Source organism: Ambystoma mexicanum, chromosome 11, assembly GCF_040938575.1.
Source record: "Ambystoma mexicanum isolate Mex_15411 chromosome 11, UKY_AmexF1_1, whole genome shotgun sequence".
NCBI lineage: Eukaryota > Metazoa > Chordata > Amphibia > Caudata > Ambystomatidae > Ambystoma > Ambystoma mexicanum.
Genome location: NC_090934.1, coordinates 1,260,114,753 through 1,260,134,224, shown reverse-complemented (window position 1 = coordinate 1,260,134,224; position 19,472 = coordinate 1,260,114,753). Strand labels below are relative to the sequence as shown.

Sequence of the window (19,472 nt, the reverse complement as noted above, 5' to 3'; positions counted from 1 at the left end):
GGACTGTGCTGGCTAAATATTTGCTAAAGCTATATTGAAACATCTCCAGGAATTGGCGGAAGACAATGAGATTAATAATAACCTCCAAACTGGCTTCCAGTGTGGAAAAAGTACTCTGAAACAGGGGGTTACGTCTTTTCCTCCTGATACAAAAACATATATTTCTAAAGAAAGCAAGATTGTATGCCATTTTTGTGGATTTAAGGACCGCATTTAATGGGGTTCCATAGGACCAGCACTGGCAAGTCCTAAAAAAGAAAAATGTACTAGTGCAGAGGTATGAGTCTGACACAGTCGTGGCATGTTTGTTGGAAAAGGCTTTTATTAAAAAATTAAAAGAAAGAGAAAATCCTATCTTACTATTAAGCCCTATTACTATGAGGGGTTGACCTACCTCAACTAAAAAGGAATCTGTCAGGCTGTCCGTAAAGTAAAATGTCCACCGTCCTGTGTCCAAACCTATTTCCATCCCTTACACTTAAAACTAAGGAAAACTGGGTATCTTCTTGCTCCAGAAGGAGGCTCCTTGTTCTGGATGCAGAGCCAAAATGCTCAATTCTGAACGCGAGTGAACCTTCACTTTCAAAGTTCTATCTTAAATGCTCCCTTCATTGTATAGCAAATAATCAAATACAGTTTCCAGACTTAGGGGGGGGGGGGGTGGAGCGGTGCCTTTTCCCATGTTTGCTATCTTCTGCTCCCAAGGATATTATGGGCGCCGGCAACGGCAGTAAGTTTCCATTCCATGGTGTCCCATAGGACTCAGTGGAGTGGGAACCACTGAAGCACCGGCACCATTAACGTTGCTCGTGCTTCAGTGATTTCTCTGTCGGTAGGGGCCTGAACTCCCAGCAGGTCAGGCCTGCCGGTAATTCACTGCCCCTATCAGCAGACTCGGAGTGAGCCGGTCTGGTAACAATGCCAGAGCCGGTCGTACCGGCATTTTCTCTGCCGTTGTTACCAGACCGGCTCACTCGTAATGAGGCCCAATGTTCCAAAATTTCTCCAGGTCATCAATGTGGCATCAAGTCACTATCCGGCCAGACTTAACTATTGGCGTCATCCTTCACAAAAGACAACTTTGAAATATTTCCAGGTTTCCAACATGGTATCAAGTCTCTGCCCAGTTAATTATGTATTTTATAGTTCCAAAAATGTCTCTCTTTGGTAAAGGGTCCAGACCCCTTCTCCTGGTTTCCTGCACTTATTTCCCTCTTTTGCTATGGTCCCAGATCCCTCTGGGTTGTCAGGATCTCCTTGACTTGTTCCATTGCTTTTTCTCTTTTCTCTGGCTTTCAGGCCCCTCTACGCGCCACCCCTGTTCACTTTTGGCTCTAGCCGATTGATTATGCACTTTTCTGCGCTTGAGAGTGTCCTCGACACCTGTCCACGTCGCTTGATTGCTTTGACCTGTTCCATGTGGGTCCCAGAACCTGATGTGAACTGGTGGGACTTCCCAGTCTTCAAGTGGGTCCCATAACCTGATATTCTGTTTCTGTGGGACCTCTGCCCCTGTTTCACACACTTTCCAATTGAACAGACCTAGAGAACTCCCCTTCTAGGCATTGTTCCACATAGGGTGATTGCAAATGTTCGTCTCAAACTGGATACATCTCTCCTTATCCCTTTTCGTCTCTCGGGATGTTACTGTGTGCCTTTTCTGTCTATTCAGCTCACTATATATCGCAGTAGCCGGCCTAACCCTTTCCCTACTTTTGGGAAGCGTGGCTGTGGGCTCCGGTCTGTCCTGGAAGCACAGCAGGGCTTCCTCGTTGTTGTCGTGTTCAGCGTGCTCTCTTAATGGTTCTGCAGCGTTAGGCACTCTCTCACTGCCAGCTGTTTGCTTTCCTCTGCTCGCTTTGGCTTCACTGGTCAGGTTTTCCATGTTCCTGCTACCGACCAAGTCCCTGTTGCATGGACCTCCTGGAAAGAATTGTCTCTCCTCGACAGCGTCTCTGCCTCTTTCCTTCGTGTCCCTCACCACGGAATCTGCGCCTGGTTCCTCGCTCCTCCTGCGCTGGCTTGACACTATGCAGTCTCTTGCTTTTTATAATTGAGGCTGCTGCTAGTAAGCTATACTGTGCAGATTGGTTCCGCAGTGGGCTTTTGCCTCCTCTTCTTAGTGTCAGTGATGTTTTGTATTCCAGCTGGGTAAGCCTCACTGTTCCTCGTCCCAGTATAATTAATGAACTCTTCTACTCTACTAAAGCACCTAGAGGCATGGGGGACCAGGGGATACTGAGTGGGGTACAAGGACAATGGGGAAGATAATGGACGGGGTGAATACCAGGCTCACCCAAGGCTTTTGTCACCAGTCCCATGGAGGGCTTCCCTCACCATGAGATCCACCCGCTGAGTACCACCCCAAGGGGGACCATCGTATACCTGCCTCAACTCCCTGGCCTCCTGGGAGGGAGCTCCCCCCTTGGGAGCAGTGAAAATACCCTGGTATTAATCACACCACCCACTTATTATCAGGCTCTATATCCTGATAATCAAGCAGCAGTTTGTGTTGGCCTTGCAGGGGAGGTTACTACTGGCTTTGGAGTGGGCAGAGGTGTTAGACCGGGCTGTGTCCTTGCCCCAGCCTTATTCTGTATTTGCATCGAGAGGCTATAGAGGATGTGGTGGTTCTCTGTATGAATCCCCCCAGACTAGGCAGGAAGATATTCCCTGAATTGTCCTATGCTGATGATGCTGTCCTTTTGTCCGCCTCTCCTATTGGCCTCAGTCGAACTATGGAATGCTTTCTGACCAAATGTAAAGATCTTGGTCTATCTCTTAATGTGGGGAAAACTAAGATCTTGGTGTTCCGAACCAGATTCACAAAAAAATGAGACTTGCGCATTATTGTTGACGGCACCAGAGCAAGTAGGTGACTATGATTATCTGGGAATTCGTTTTTGGGAAACTGACACCTTGCCCAGACAGATTGAGAAGTCATGCACACATTTAGTGAAATCTAGTGGGGGGGGGCGGGGGAGGCGTTTTTTCAGGAGGCACAGTAGACGCGCAATCTCGCCTGTACTGGAAATCTATAAAAAAATGTTTTTAAAAAAGCTTCTGCTCTCTATGGCACGGACATTTGGGGCTATGCATCGAATGCTGCAGTTAACAGAAAACAAATTCTTGAAAGCTTTTTTGATGCAGCCGCAAAATTCCCTAAATGCCCTGCTCAGCATGGAGACTGACCTGAGCCCTATTGAGGACGGTGTCGGATTGAGAGCTCTATAATATTGGGTTGGACTGTGGGGGTCCTCATGTCTTGTCAAATACCGAGAGGCCCTACAGCGCGCACGCCCTGATGGTCCAGGGCAGTAAATATTTACCATGATTTGCCGACATAAAAAAATATGCTTGCAGAACTTAATCATACTGGCTATGGATGAAGCCAGGTACCATTGACAAAGCTAGCCCTCAGCGTCTCAAAAACACAGCCCTGCTTGTATGCCACAGAAAAATGGAAGAATCCTGTACACTTCAATGTTTGGGCACAGGATATTTAGTGGGTAAACCTGAATTTGGGTATAAAGTTTATCTTGATTCAATTTCCCCGCCCCTGGCTAGGACTCTTTTCTTAGAATTTAGAATGAACACCCTCAAGGTCGCTAGTGTCACCAAGTCTTGGGCCCTAGAGAGTGCCCTCTTTGTGGTGCTGTTGAAGAAACCGTGTTGCACTTGATACTGTTTTACACTGAACTTGAGGCTTTGAGAAAAGCTCATCTTAAAAAAATATTTAACTCACAGTCCATCCAGAGGGATGTCAACGTGATGGACCTTTGCAAGGCCATTGATATCCCCAAAGTGTTTTTTTTTATGTCAAAATGCATCCGTACGGCCAGGCTACATCAGCGGCAGGTGTTTTAGAACCCTGATTTTGATTAATAGCTTAAACCTGAACTCAAGGTAATTGAACTCTTATCTTAACCATGCACTATATTTACTGGCGATTGCGTGCAATCACTGCCGCTGTTTTTATCCTGTCATGTGTTATGCATGTTTTAGTCTGTATTGATTATTTTTAATGTAACGTGTTTGGATTTTAAAGATTGTCATTTTTACGTGTTATTTCTGCACCTAATGGCTTAAATTGAGTAAAGGTTTTTTGACTGAGCATGGCTGTATCAGTCTTCTACACCATGCATTGTGAAATGCTAAACATTTACAACATTTGAATACTTCTTTGTGTGACAACAATCAACTCTGGTTTAATGCTGTTTTTGACAGGGAAACTAACTGGAATGAATGAGATCACAGAGAAGCTGACGTTGCCAGGCAAGTGCCAGAATGACCACGCCATTGTTCAACGAGTGACGTCAGCGGCAAACCTTAGCCGCGTTCCCTGTGGAGCAGACAATGAGTGCAGGTAAGACAGGGAGCACTCTTGCTGGATGGGTTTCTAGATAAAGCATTCATATCCAGGTGGATAGCTGTTGAGTTTAGCGCTTGTCTCGCACATGTGGCCAGATTGCATTTGCAAGTTACAGTCCTGCGACTCAGTCCTTTGTCCTTTTGAGGTCAATAAATTGAGTACTATTTAATTGGGTTAAAATAACACCTATTATTACAGTGCACAGAAGATGGAGGCATATGGCATGAAGCACTATATAACATGGTATTGTTATCATTAGTATTATTATTAATATAGTATCAACAAATAATGTTAACAGAAGCACATTTCCCTGTCAAAAAATGTTTAAATTGCAAAACTATGCTTTCAGATATGTAGTATAAGTAACATCCTATATAGACCAAAAGTGTTTGCACCTGCCCCAGATCACCTCTGAAAATAAAGACATTGGGGCTCATTATGAGTTTGGGGGTAAGTGGTCAAATTGCTGGTGGGGGAATTACCGCCAAAATTGTAATGAGTTGCATTGTATAGTGGTCCATGCAAAAAAACTGTTACTCCACTAACACTATACCCATTTATATGCATACGGTTAAAGTGGATTTTCCACAGCCCCCTGGTTAGGGAAGTAAAACCATTTAGCCTAAAGGCAAGAGAGAGTTTCCAACCACAATCAAAACCAAACTCTCTACAATGGTAGCAATGGCAGAGCACCGAAGCTTAACTCAAGGGAGGAGGGATGCTGGTAGTGAAGTACAGATAGTCTCAATATTTAACCATAGAGAATACACCGCCCTGGTACAATGAAACGTATAGAATACCTATACGGTCAAATAAGTACTTACGTTGAAACATAACACATAGTAGTAACACAGTGCATTTATAAAAACAGTAAAGGACCATAGGAGACCTTGCGCACTCTTGAGATAAATGTATGCCCGCTACCTGGTGGTCGGCATGATACATAAATGGTTAAATGGGTGGGCAGAAAAAGGGGACACTAGAGAGCAATAAAACACATTATTGGCAGAGTCCTGTCAATACCCCTAAATATTATCACACATGAATAGCCACACCAATTCCCCTCACTTCTAGTATGTAGCAGAAATAATTATACAAATGTACACCTTGCACTACATGTGGCAGCTAGCGGGAGGAAAAGCGGTTAACAATTAGTCAACAATGGCCTGAGAGCCACCAGAGGTTAGGGGTAAATTAGTTTTACAATACTATAATCATAAACTATCATTATACGCCTAGAAATTAAAAAGTTTAGCAAAATGAGATTGAGGGGTTCGATGAAGGCAATCCAGTAACTTCGCCGCAACAACGAGGGCAAGAGATTTAGGCAACAACAATCAAGATACAGCCCAAGTCTATCAACTTATGGGCAATCAACAAAGGCAAAGGAATAGGTAAAAGATGATCCAGATACAGTCCAAGGTCAAGGCACTAACTGACGCAACAGAGAGGAGCCACAGAGTACCAGGAACCCAAACCAGAAAACACTGCAGTAGCCACAGACAACAAAGAATGGGAACCCGTTGAGCATCACGTGACTGAATAGTCTGGGTTCTAACCCGATATGATTGAGCACAGACGAGAGAACCCGAATGCTAAGAAACATAGGTCTGCTACGGAAAACAGTAGATTACAAGCCAGAAAGGGCCCGCAAGTCCCATTTCCTCTTGCCATAGTGGTTTGACAAGGGAAGGTGACAGTAAGGGCGTGCAGTTGAATGCAGACATGTGGATCCCTGACACTCAGCTTTGATAGATGAAAACAGTGCACATCATATGTAGTACGGTTATTGAGGGCGCACGACTCAGTCTGAGATGTTTTACTGATCGTTGAATGATACATGACACTTTTAGAATCTCTACCTACTGTAGGCAGGATAATGATACTCACATTCTGGACTCTCTCTTTACAGCTAGTAAATGAAGAATTTTCAGATTCTGTCATCTTATAGAGTAATTTTGCATGAAAGGCAAATTGCCTGCAAGCGACCATCAGCATTTTGCACTTATTTGCTGTTGGGTCCGCTGCATGCAAATTTAAATATTCACAAAGAGGTGCAGAACACTTAAGAGTAAACTAGGGTGTATTCCTGTTTACTCTTTAGTTTTTATCTCTATCTGGTGAAGAAATACATATCACATTAAAATTAGCCTTTTTAGGTGGCATTTATTAATGTATTCTTGTGGAATCTGCCTGTTCTTGAGCAGGTGCAAAACAGAGGCAAGTTCTATAGGAATCCATTAGTTTCACGTTTGCATAAAAATCTCATGTAGGCGTAAAATGAAATGCACTGAAAAGACAGAGGAGATCAGCAGTGCAGCGATAGTACTTCCTCTCTGTGCCCCTCTTCCATCCTCCCGCTGTTATGAAACGTGGCAGAGTTGGAAACGGGCATAAAAGCACCATTTTTATATATCCATTTCCTCTCCACCCCATTTAAAATGAGGTTCATTGTCTCTGCAGGTGAATTACTAAGATTCTGCTTCTAGAATGGTTTATTACAACTGTGGGTGGCGGTATATTTTAAGTCTGCAGTTCCTTGATATTGGCTTTAATTAAAACATTTCCCTTATTCAGCTTTAATTCATTTATGGCATTTAAGGGCTGTCACAAAGCAAAGTGAGATCAATACCAGTCAAACTCGGGGGTTGTGTTCACTCAGTACTTTATCTGTAAGTCCATAAATAAAGACTATATCATCCTGAAACAATTCAAAACTCAAACCTGAGACTTTCCTGCTGCTTTGGATTCTGGAGTTGGTGGAATAGAACAGGACCTCCAGCTCCCCCTGCCCCCACACTCCCCTAGTTTCCCATCTCTGATCAAAATTAAATCAAATCTGGACTCCAAACCCTAAGTCTCTGATCATGTGGACAGGTAAGTCATGCCTGCTCATTCCCCCCTACAGGCTCATTTCTTGACAAGACCCATTTTCCAAATGCCTGGTGGAAACTCTGGGACTCTGCCAAGTGTAATCTCGCCACCGCTGGTACTACAGTCCTTGCGGCCTGCAAGCACAGTCACTCAAAATGTACCTGGTTGGCGTAATACACCATGATTACAGAAAGCAATGACAATTGAGGTCCGCCAAACCAGGAAGGCTAGGGGAAGAGCACTCTTCTGGAAAGTCAACTGTGAGTGATTAAAAGTTGATATCCTAAACATGGACGGTTACCAGGACTAAGACTTTTTACTTTGTGCAGAGCTGAAACCAGTGGCTTGATTATTGGTGCCCAGGACCTATCTGTTCACAGGATCAGAGACTCAGTGTTTGGAATCCGGATTTGATTTCATTTTGATCAGAGACTTGAAACTAGAGCTGGAGACAGGAAGTCCTATTCTCACAACCCCAGAATTGAAGCAGAACAAAAGCATGGGCAACGATTTACCAGTGTGATCAAACTAACCACAAAGTAGCAAACAACGATTGAGGAATGTCCAGTTTTGAATAAGCAGCTCAGATCTACAGGGCAGTGTCTAAACAGGTTCTAACTCTGATTTCCTCAGCAACTGCTGATGCGCGAATAAGTATCTGAACCTAAATCATAAAGATTCAATGACTGGAATGTCTTACAAACACTAGTAATTGAAAATGATTCCTATTCTGTGATCATCAGGCCCTGCTTTTAACAGACACCCTGTAGCATCCGCAGGTTCCAGGAAAGCCTTAGGCATCTTACCACTGCAGACCCCGCATGTGCAACCTGGGGTGGTGAGTTGGTGTTATGACCAGAATCCTCTGGGTCCCTGGGTAGAGGACAGGAGAAGGTTATCTAGCAGCACTATTACTGTGGAAAAGGTTGTCTACTGTATCTGCTGTATCAGGGCAGGGTGAGTGAGGACGGATGCTTCTGCTAGCTCCAGCCACTCAGGAATTTGAAGGTATCGGGCGGGAGTTACTGCCTCCTTCATCCACACTTTGACTATAACTAAGATACTATGCCTTTAGTTACCATCACTGACGGAACAATACTAGGATTCCATGTATCTCCCTTTGAGTGCCTCACTCCCACTCTGCACAGACTGCCAGTGGGATACCGCATCGAGCTAAACATGGCCTCTAAGGCCTCTACATCCCTGCAGGAAGCTGGTAAGCATCAGCAGAGTTCTCCGATGGTAGACGAAAGGGTGGTTCACTGTCCTACACATCCAATCATTTGTTTCCCTACTGAGGCGGCAGAGACAGATGCCAGTCACTCCTAATTGAAAGTAATTAAGACCACTGATTTATTTTGCATAGATCTTTGATATTGCAGTTGTATGGTATTGAATTCATTAGCTATATTTGGGTAAGATGTTAGCTAAGGACTTGGGGAGGAAAGCCCCGACCTCGCCGGCATATTCAGAGACAATGTTGAAAGCCAGTGATCCATTTCCATCTAGAGGTAATTGCTTAGAAAGACCCTTTAGTTTGATCCCAAATTAAGCACAATAAGTGAGAGGGCCACAAAATATAATTGGAAGAAATTCAGTGAGTGGAGAGTTTGAATAGCAGACACTGGATTTAAGGAAATGTGGGTGGTGAACCTCTTAGGCTCAGAAAATATAGAGAAACATGATCTGTAACAAGGGCATCGCATTGGGACGGAATGGAGGATCTGTCGCTGTGCATTGATCATAGGTCATCATCTTTGCAAATGTACTTGTTACACACAACCATATCTTTCATTTTCCATTTCACGTGGTGCAGGGATCCACCTGACGAGGTTGCAGATCCGTCGTGCTTGAGGTAATGTGTTGCTGCTTGAGGTTGTTTTGCCGTGGGTGATACATCAAATCATTTTGAAGTAATTATATGCTTTCTGAGATTCAGAGTCTTCATGCGAGCATGTTTTGAGTTTTTATTTGACGCTTTTATGGTGTGGGGCTTGCTTTTAGAATGATTAATAATGACATCATGTGGTGCTTGTATACAGAATGATCAGCAATCACCTGCCTGTTCTCAGGAGTCAATATCTGTGTAGGACTTCGTCTCTTGTACACCTATGAAACATATGTAATGCTGCTTCACTGTCATCCCAAAACAAGCAGTTGCAAAGGCAACAGTTTTGGCTTCAGTGCAGGTATGGTATAGGCATTATGATGTTCTCCAGCATGGGGTCTGGCATGGATTCACATGCTCATGAATATTCCCCGTCGTCAGGCTGGGAATCCTCAGTATAGAAAAAATCAGTTTCAGTTTCACTTCTGAACTGTCTTTCTCCAAACAACCAATCACTGGTCTCTGGGTCATACTGCCTCCAACCAATGACTTCCCTCTACCTAAGCCCCTCCTCTGGCAGCCATCTTCAGATTTTTACTTCACGTTAGAGTGATGGGAGTCCAGAGGCCTATACAAGGGCGAATGCTTGTTTTTAACAGAAATCCGGTGAAAGGAAGACATTCAAGGACACACGTATTGCTTATAAATGAAGTGATCGGAGGCACACTTGAGTAAGACATTTTTATTGCACGGGGTGGGTGTTGGTTTAAACTTGCAACTAAACCATTACCTTTCAGACAGCTGCCTTGAAGCGACACTGGGCTAGCTCCGTGCTATTAAGGGGGTACCAAAGAGATCCCTGGGGGTGGATATTGTAGATGGGGAGCGTCAGGTAGTGGATGGCCGTAGGGCCTAACAGGGCCATTGCTGGTCAATGGGTTTGTAAAACGACTAACAAAATCCACAGGTTGTCTGTCCGTACTAAGATCCCATTTCGTGCCAATCTTCACTTCCCATGCCAATTGTTTAGGCTTATAGACAGTGCCACCTCATAACCAAAACTAAAAACTAAGGGTCCCATGTTGAGAAACGACTCTACAATGATGGAGGGGTCTCAGCTATTCAATGTATATTATGTATGACCCCCACAATGGCTTGCTTTTCCATTTCACCCCCAAACTGTTTGCCTGTATTTGACAGTGTGCTGAGGGCACTGCCTGAAGTGTAAACACAAGAAGCCAGACGTGTAATGCAGAATTCCCTCTGACACCCTCTGTCTGAATGAGGATGTGGGGGGCATGGAATACAACGCAGGAAAATGCCTTTCCCCATTCCACGTCAGGGTGAGAATGAATTAGCTGTATGAATGCAGGAAGCCGCAAACAGGACCCCCACATGGAGGTCCCACACTCGTTTCCTACACTTGTGTGGGAAGGCCTCATGCCGTCACACATCAGAATTCTGATTCCACCAGAATGGCAGATTAGAACGAACTGTACTCAGTTTTCCTGGGCCTGTGTGGTTACAGGAGGAGCCCTTTGTAACCAGTGGGGCAGCGGCAGCCACCATTTGTTTTGCAGTGATTGCCATTGCAGATTTCTGCTGTGCGCATGCGTGCATGTCTGAGATCATTCACACGTGCAGTGAAGGGTGCGAAATCTCGGCGAATCCCAGGTTTTGGAGTTTACCAAAGAGTTGCATGTATTGATAATCCCTGTGCTTGTGGGGATTCATCGGAATAGGCCGGGAAGAGCCCACCGATGAAGCACTATTGGCTTGGCTTGCCCGTGGGACCTTTTCCACACTCACTCTGCTGACTAATGCAGTATTATTCGTCACTGCATGGGGCTTTAAGATGAAAATAACTGCCCGAGGAACAGGCCTATCTAGTATACAATAAAAGTTCGTGAAGGCAGTGTTCTACCCAGTGATGTGCTTTGTGTGATTTTGTTGTTTTTTTAGTGCCTTGCCGTGTTTGCCTCTATGATGTTCTAGATCCCAGTATTCAGAATTTATTATAACAGGCAAAATATTTCTCACTACACGAGGCCTTTTGTTTCACTCATGTGTGTAACTATTCGAATGCATTTGTTCTTCATTGTGTTAGAATGCTATACAATTCCAACTGCTTAGGATGTAAAGACGTGGGCAGAGCAAAATGTGTTTGCCACTCAACTGTACAACAAGAGACTGCTCTGCCCGATCCTCTCCTAACCCCCACTCAGGAGGTCAGCCACCCTGATTGGCAAACAGAAGGAACAGATAAGCCCCCCATGGAAGTAATTAAACAATACACTCTCCGGTTAACGAAGCATATGTGTCTCCTTTCCATGCTGTATTATAACACATCAGACTTGAAATTAGCTAAGTTATTGTGCAGAGAGGAAACGCAAAATGCAAAACCTTAATGCATTGATGATTGCAGATTGGAAGAACTCCTCTTCTGTTTGTCAGTATGTTTCTTGGTGATTCGGGGTTTTTGTACCCAGAGTGGAGCCGTAGGTGTATGAACCTTCTCCAGTGCTATCGGTACGGTCTGTCTGGAGAACGCAGAGGGATGGGGCCTTGCAGGGCACTGTGTGTGGTGACTGGTAAAAGAGGTATAAAATTCAGTTATACTGGTGTTATTGAGAGCAGAGGTGTTGAACACTAGCAGGCATTCTGCTGCAGTGTGGCCAAGGCCCCAGGCAGAAGGGCCCTGGCTGTCCTTAGCCTTTGCTTTGTGGAGAAGATAGCGGGTGAGATTCTAGGCATACTCTAGTTGTCCTTCGACCATTTTGATTAGTCTGACAGAGAGTCTATTTTCTCTGCTGTAACGAATGTACTGAGATTAAGTACCTCGCTACTCCTAGTTGCCCCTTGGGTTCGATTGCTTGGCTGAGGTTTTTGCCTGGGCTCGAGGAAACATTTTGGTGTTCAAGGTCCGTTAGTGTGAGCACATGGGGGAGTCCAACTCGATTGGGTCCAACCTCTGGTGCTAAAGTATCAGTGCCGTTTTTCTCCTTGTGGCCTGGTGAAAAGACAGGTTTTTAAGGATTCCCTGAATGTCAGATAGTCATGCAGGGTACAGAGTTGCTTGGGTATGGAGCTCTAAATGCTGGTGATAGGATTGAGCAAGCGTCTCGCCACCTCTTCTTTAGGTTTCCTGTTGAAGTCTGGGGCCGTTACTAGAGCTGCAATATGAATGGAAGCCTCCTGTCAGGCACCTAAGGGGTGAAGTTCTTTGCAGTGGCTTCTGGGCGCTCAGCCATAGAAAGCATTGCGGGCAATGCAGATGGTTTTGTGGTGGATCCCGCATTTGATTGGGAACTGTTCAAGGGTTCGAAGTCAGTGTGATTTTTGGTGCCCGCTTTCCAGAGCCAGGAGTAGTCTGCTGATGACTTTTGTGCTTTTTGTTTATGGTTTAGCAGCTCTTTCGTGAAGCCTAAGTAAAGGCTGTTGAAGTAGTAAATGCAATTAAGAGCTGTTTGAGAACGACAAGTATGGCACAGCGCGACAAATAGATCTTTCAATTAAAGGCACAACGCTTGACTGTCGCTTTAACTTGTGGTTCCAGGGTGAGGTCTTTATTCATGAGGAATTCAAGTTTGTTGTCCGTGGATGTCTGTTGACAGCAGTTTCCTATTTCTTCTGGCCATTAAATAGTTGTGGGGTGTGTTGTTTTGGTGCTGCAAAACTTGATTTAGATTTTGTTTGGTCAGTTTCTAGTCACCCCAAGAATCAATCGGTGGGATCCAGTTGGTTTTTGGTTGAGGCCTATGTTAGTTTGTAGAAAGTGTGTCATCAGTGTAATTGTAACGGTTGGGACATACTTTGCTGAATGGCTTGCATAAGAGTGGTCATGTAGATGTGTATAGGGGTAACTGGCTCAAACCTTGAGGCACCCCCAGATGATATTGGGTAACTGGCTCAAACCTTGAGGCACCCCCAGATGATATTGCTGAGGGAGTATTTGAAAGGAGACATGCACTTTGCCTCTGTCCTGTGGAAAAGGAATGTCTTCAATCAGCCAAGCACATTAGATTAAAGATTTGGATTAAAGTGCTATATAAACCTAATAAAAATAAATAAACATTAGGAGAATGTTGTGGTTTTGTGCCAAATGTTGTCAAAATATCAAGGAGGATAACATCGATTGGCATGTCATCTGCATTTATTGTTTAATGTGTACCCAATGGATGATGGTGTTGGTCAGTTCCCCTCATTGGTCTGTAGCCATATTGTGTCTTGTTTATGCTGTTGTTGTTCTCCAAGTGATCCCAAAGCTTTTGGTGGAGGAATAGCTCTGTGAATTGTTATTGGTAATGTACATTGGCAATGAGGAGGTAGGTCACCGGGTTGTCAGGATTCGCTGTGGGCTTTTTTAGTAGAGACTTAACATATGCTGATTCAAAAACATGTGGAATGGTGCCTTGTTCTGTGGACAAGTTGAGAAGTGATTGAAAGAGTTAGGCAAGAGTTGTTGTGTTATGAATGTTTGGCAGACACATGTCCTTGTAGTCCTGCTAGTTTTCTGGAGTTAATGATGGTGCCAAATGTATTGTTGTAAAAGAGGCAACACGGTCCCAGGGTCTTGGGGATGATGTAGTAGGTGCTAGCTGCATTTTGTAACTGAGTATTGGGGTGCTGTCTTTTTGCTCAGATGGTAATTTAGGAAAGATTATTTTTCTGGTGCTTTTAGTCCCACTACCCACCGGCAACATATAAGGGTTTTGCTGACCTTTTTCTGCAAGTGCAGTACCTTTTACTCGCCCTTCACTTTCTTTGATGACTCTGATTCTTTGGACAGTACTGGTCCGTCCCTAAGGCTGCCAGTAAAAGTGGACCCTATGCTCCATATTTCATATTTGGTACAGCACTACTACCCTCCTTAAGAAACCTAGTGCAGGCGGCTGGTTCCCTCTGTTCTTTTACTCTTAAACAGTGTGCTCCAATGCAGGCTGTCCTAATTCAGCTATTTTTCCTTCAAGAAAGGTTGCCATTTCGAGTGCCCAAAATTACTCTGTTTAGCCGTGTCTCTCCAAGCCACTAACGTTCATGGCCATCTTTCCCCTGTCAAGGGTAGAAAATGGCCATATGTGGTCATGATGGTTTATCATGTCCAGAGCCCACAAAAGGCATCTACGCGCTTGGAACCAGTGAGGCCCGGTTGATGGTGCAGACACCCTAACCCAAATCCTCACGTAAACTAACATCATGACTGTCTCTTAGCTCGTTATCCAGGAAATGATAACCACTCAGAGTTTAAATGGAGCATCTTCTTTGGCAGGTGAGCTGAGGCGACGTCTAGCCCAGTATTTGAGTATACCTGGTGGAGTTTTGGAGAAATTCTTCATTTGCACCGTAACCTGGAATCCACAGCACAAGGGGCCATAGAAGCAACACTGGCAACTGCTGCAGCAACAAGCACTGCCAAAGCTAACTCATACAGTGAAGCCCTGTCCTTTGCCTTTCAAGGGAAGTCTCAAAGGTGTCCCCATCATTTGAACTGGCAGAAAGAACCAGTTCACTTCTATTTGATTTTACCTCATTTTTTAGACCGAACACAAAAAAGACTGGGTGTTTTTGACCTTTATTGTTTCGGTCTTAAAATGTAGAAAAATCCCCCTCCCCCCAACCCCTCTCTTCAAGGTGATCCCTTTCCCAACCGCACCATCTCCCGCTGGTTCTTATGGTCTTATGGTCCCCCTGAATCCCGTTTAGCCACCCACCACCCCCTTCCCAGCAGAACACATAACACACACCATACGTACACGCATACACACACAGAGACATACACAAACACACTTAACGGACTCGCCAGCGATGTCTCTTCTGTGTCTCGCCGTGCCCGTCAGCCCCTGCACGCACTCGTGTTCGGCCAGGCTGACAGTTTGATTTAGAAAGATCGCTCGGAGCGGTCTCCAAGCAGTCTATCTAAATCGGTTATTTCATTATTCGGTTTTCATTAATCGTTTAAATCACTTAGTACCAGTGGACATCCTCAGGAAGCTTATAGAAGCTGTGGTCCTGTAACTTCTCTGCATCTTCTGGTGTGGGTAGAGGACTCCCCCCTCTATGCCTGGACATCGTGCAGCCTCCCATGCTGCACAACTTGCTGGATGACTTTCTTATGGGACATCAATCTCGTGGCCCTGCTGCTGCTGCTTTTCACTCGGTAGGGGGCCTTGTTGTAACTAAAGTAAGTTTGTCCTTCTTCATTGTTGCCTGCAGCCCCTTGCGGTAATGCAAATGCAGGGTGCTTCTTACGGCTGCTGTATCCCCAAGATCCTTCCCCATCATGATTGCTGGAGCAGAGGTCCAGCAGAAAAGTTGAACTTCAGCCTAGTGGTATCATGAACCAAGAGCACATGAGCAGGGCCTGAGACTGCTAACTTGCTTAAGCCACCTTGGCACCTGTGAATTCTGGACCCCAAGCGCTGCAACCATTGGCCTAGGCTTACTTGGAGTTGTTGCTCTTCTTGGTTGGGGTCTGAGGGCCAGGGTTGCACACCTATTGTGTTGCCCATCAGTGTCCCAACTGACTCAAATAGGACCTAAAGTCCTCCGTAGCATCTACCCTTATCTTACCTTTGGTGGTAAAAACTGGGTGACGCAATCTTGTCTTGACTCCCTTACTCCCTCTAGCCCCTTGAGATTGTTGGCAGCCCTCCTGCACCTTGTAGCATCTGTAAGGAACAATTTTCAGAACATGACAATATAACCGCACATACATATTGATTTTAGAGATCACAATGGGGAAACATTTGTATTACTAAGAGACGCTTTTATATATTTTTATTTTATTGTATACCAGTTACTATACAAAATGCAGTATGAAAAAACACCAGATTTCTGTTACTGACCTCTCGTACTCATTGAATACTTGTTCAGAATCCAATGATGGACTTCTAAAGTAATTTATTTTAGTTTGCATTTGTTTGCCTTAGGTCATCAAAGGCATGCAAAAGTGTTATTACATTACATCTATTTTGTAACAATTTTAACAACTGTTTGATATGTATAAAGCATTGGGTGGTGTCTATTTTGGACACCTGTTAAGTACATATGTATATAGTAATTACTTAGTTTATCTTAGTTTATGGCACTGTATAGTTGTTAAATAAATACCCATATATATTTTATATATTTATCATGAGTGATCAGTTCTTGACTTGATCCCTTTTGTGAGTGATCTGTACGGCAAGTCACATTTACGAGTGAGAGTTTGGTCAAACTTGATAGAAACCCTGCAAGTACAATATAGCTTTGTCTCGCGATGTCCCACACCAGGTGTATAGAAAAATCTTCTGAACAGTTGCAAATCTGTATGATTGTGTTGGTCAAGTGGGCAGACATTGAGTCATAGAGTTGTTGTGATGGGGTTGGTGCAGTGTTGCAGTTTGATGGAGTCTTGAAATGTTCAATAAGTTTCAATATTTTCATTTAAGGGCATTTTTCACATTCTATTCATTTTGCCTAGGAGGCTTTCTTGGCCTGACTGTCCCTGTAGATCCATAATTGTCCACGCGTGGTGAATGGTTCAGCCTCACTGTAGTTTTTTTCTCCAGTTTTGTTTCCATCCATCTGTTCTCTGTCTTGAGTTTGTTGAGGTTGACTATGTACCATCTTGCAACATGCTTCTTCTATAACTGTGTGGATGACTTAATTGAGGCGAGCTGGTCAAGGGTAGAGCTACAAATCATTAAGCATAAGGGTCACTCAGCTACATTTCTGGGTTACCATTGAGGAGTAAGCAAGGTTTGGGTCTTGGAGGGCTGCAAGGATGCCCTCCAATGTGATATTTTTTGGTGGTCCGATGGTAGTAGGCAGGGGTGTTCGTGCACTTAGGCAGTGTGCCAGAAGTTGTGAATTAGGTGATCGGTACAGCAAGATCATGGCATCGGGAGCAGGGTGCCAATGTGGTGAGGTTTATGTTGCAAAGCATTCCAGTGTTGGTCTGAATGAGCGGGGCACTTAATAATTGCTTGATGTGGAGGGTTTCAAGGTTTTCTGGGAACATTCTGGTGGCAGTGTTTACCTTTTGCTTCAGCCACAGGTTGGAGACCTTCACTGTGATGGTGAGGTAGTTGTGGTTGACCAGAAGGTTTACTACCACGCCTGCAAGTTTGTCTGCAAATTAACGGTTGTAGGAAGGCATTTGGTAGATCGTGAGAAAGGAAAGTGTTGACTTGTAGGTCATTTTAAAAGTTAATACGAGGTATTGTGTTGGCATATGACACCTTTGTGTTGATGTAATCCTGTTGTATCAAGGTGATTTCCCCTCCACTCTTGCAGTTGGCCTACTTGATCTTTAAGTCTATGGGATGGGCTCATAGATCACTGGAGCATAGTCGGCATTTAGCCAAGACTTGGTAAAAGAGTGGTTCTGGATTCCGCTTGAGGAGCAGCACATACATATCTGTGATGTTTGGTTATGGAGCAGGTGTTGACTATATAAGGCATTTAGTCCTGTGGTTGCTTTGAATCCAGTGGATAGCCTGGTGTTCTCCTGAAGTGTATGGTAGAGAAGGTATTGCTGGTGGAGAGCTCACAAGTGTGTTGGATTCATCGTCCAAGAGGCTAAGAAGATACCGCTTAGGGTTATACTCAACTTCCTGGCTTAAATAACTACTGGCGGGAAGGATGTATTTAGTGTAAGCATGGTAATCAGAGACTAGTAGAGATGCAGAGGTAGGCTGGCATCAATGTCTTTAGCTTGTGGTTCGTGGGTCTGCTAGTCCTTAGTGGTTGCAGTATATATGTGTTCAATAGCCTTACTGTAAAAACATGAACAAAAATAAGAGTGCAGTCCCTCTGCAGTACTTGATGCAAGGAAAACCACATGTTTGAATATTCCAACATTGCTCATTGTAACTAAGAAGGTCTGACAATTTAGATACAACCATCATGAGCTATTGTCCTCATTTGGCACTTGTTTTACCTGACTCCCCATCCCCACCACTTCTTCTGACTGACACTGTTTTTTGAGTGAGGTTGTCCTTTTGATAACATTTTCTGTCTTCTCTCTCCGAAAGGTTTGCAGCAAGGACAGTGAGCAGCAGGAACCTGGTCCTTGTCACCTTGGCAAAAAAGGAAGGTGGTGCGGCCCGGCTGACTGTAAACAGTGAAAAGATGGTAATTGGCACCATGCTGGTGAAGGACATTATCCTGGCCTTGACGCAGTGATGTTTTGGAGGGGGTGCATGAGTTTCACAAAATGGCCTCCAGGTCCCTTGTGCCCCCCCTCAAGTCCCACATTCCCGCACTGCCCAGTACTGGAAGTACTTCCAAAGCAGAGAAGAGACCTCAAGCCGCACCATGAACCTTACACTCACGTCTACAGGGAATACTCAGCACTGTCCTGCCCTGTGTTGTTTTTTTTTACCTTACTTGATTGAATTTGTCTAGTATTTATAAATGGTTATTTTAACATTTTCAAGTTGCATTGATTTTCCATAGAATATCTCCTTCACAAAACATACAACAGAGAATATAGCATCAAATATCATGAAGAATCAATGGCAGGAAGCCACTATGAAATCTATTTGGGGAGAAATGTTGCTGTCCTTGCTTTAGAATAGCTGTGGAATCTGTAGCATCCTTTCAAATTCCTTTGCCCCTAATCCATTTAATTCACTGAACGAGGTACGAAGCCCAACAAACCCAATGCTCTTGCCTTGAGATGCTAACTGTGCTGTGCACTGAAAGTGCACCTTGCATACAATTGAAGCTGTGCAGTCTCACCTGTGCTGCAATCTGGCATCTTGGATCTTCAGGAGATGTACATGGAGTTACAGTGGTAAACCAGTATCCACTCCTACTGAATCTGTACTGCGAGGCGCACTGTAAGAAGTTTGGGTTCGATGTGTGCATAAAATATGTATATATGTGTGAAAGGATATTACACGTGCCGGTGATTTGTTATAGAAACATCATGAAGCGGTGATTTGTTATAGAAACATCATGAAGCGCTTTCATGCAAAAAGGCACCATAAGCCTCCCTAACTTGCTCCCATGCCTGGTCTTTGGTGCATATTCATGAAAATTACTCGTCACCACCTCGCCCTCTGTAGGGCAGCATACCATGCATGCTGTCAAGCTGTAAGACTTGTCATCTATTACTCTCACCTGCAGATGTGGTTTACTAGGCTTCAGAAGGAAAAATAAGCTTTTAGATGCAATCAAGTGCATCTTTGTTGGTATCTACTCAAAATACTTGAAAACCTGAGGTGCAGTGTAAATTCCATCAAAGAGCATATATCCCCCTCCCACACCCAGTAGGATAGAAAGAACAGATTGTAGGCCAGATCACTGCAACTGATAATGTTTGTGATGCATGATGGAAAGCTAGAAAAAACAGTCTTGTGAGTTTGAAATATCCTTAAACACAGCTTTGTTTCCTTGACCTGAGCATAA

The 19,472-nt window shown here is 44.3% G+C and overlaps 1 protein-coding gene across 5 annotated transcripts in view; it reads left to right on the top strand.

Moving 5' to 3' along the window:
- AP3B2 (adaptor related protein complex 3 subunit beta 2) overlaps positions 1 to 18,491 on the top strand; it is a 533,172-nt gene extending 514,681 nt beyond the window's left edge. For 3 of the 5 annotated variants that reach the window (XM_069624706.1, XM_069624708.1, XM_069624704.1), the window contains exons 26-28: positions 4,228 to 4,366; positions 9,063 to 9,101; positions 18,092 to 18,491. In XM_069624706.1, coding sequence (XP_069480807.1) covers positions 4,228 to 4,366; positions 9,063 to 9,101; positions 18,092 to 18,242 — 329 coding nt within the window. In that variant the 3' untranslated portion in view covers positions 18,243 to 18,491. The remainder of the gene's footprint in view (positions 1 to 4,227; positions 4,367 to 9,062; positions 9,102 to 18,091) is intronic. The other 2 variants (XM_069624707.1, XM_069624705.1) reach the window with 1 other exon arrangement.
- Positions 18,492 to 19,472: the final 981 nt, after the last annotated feature.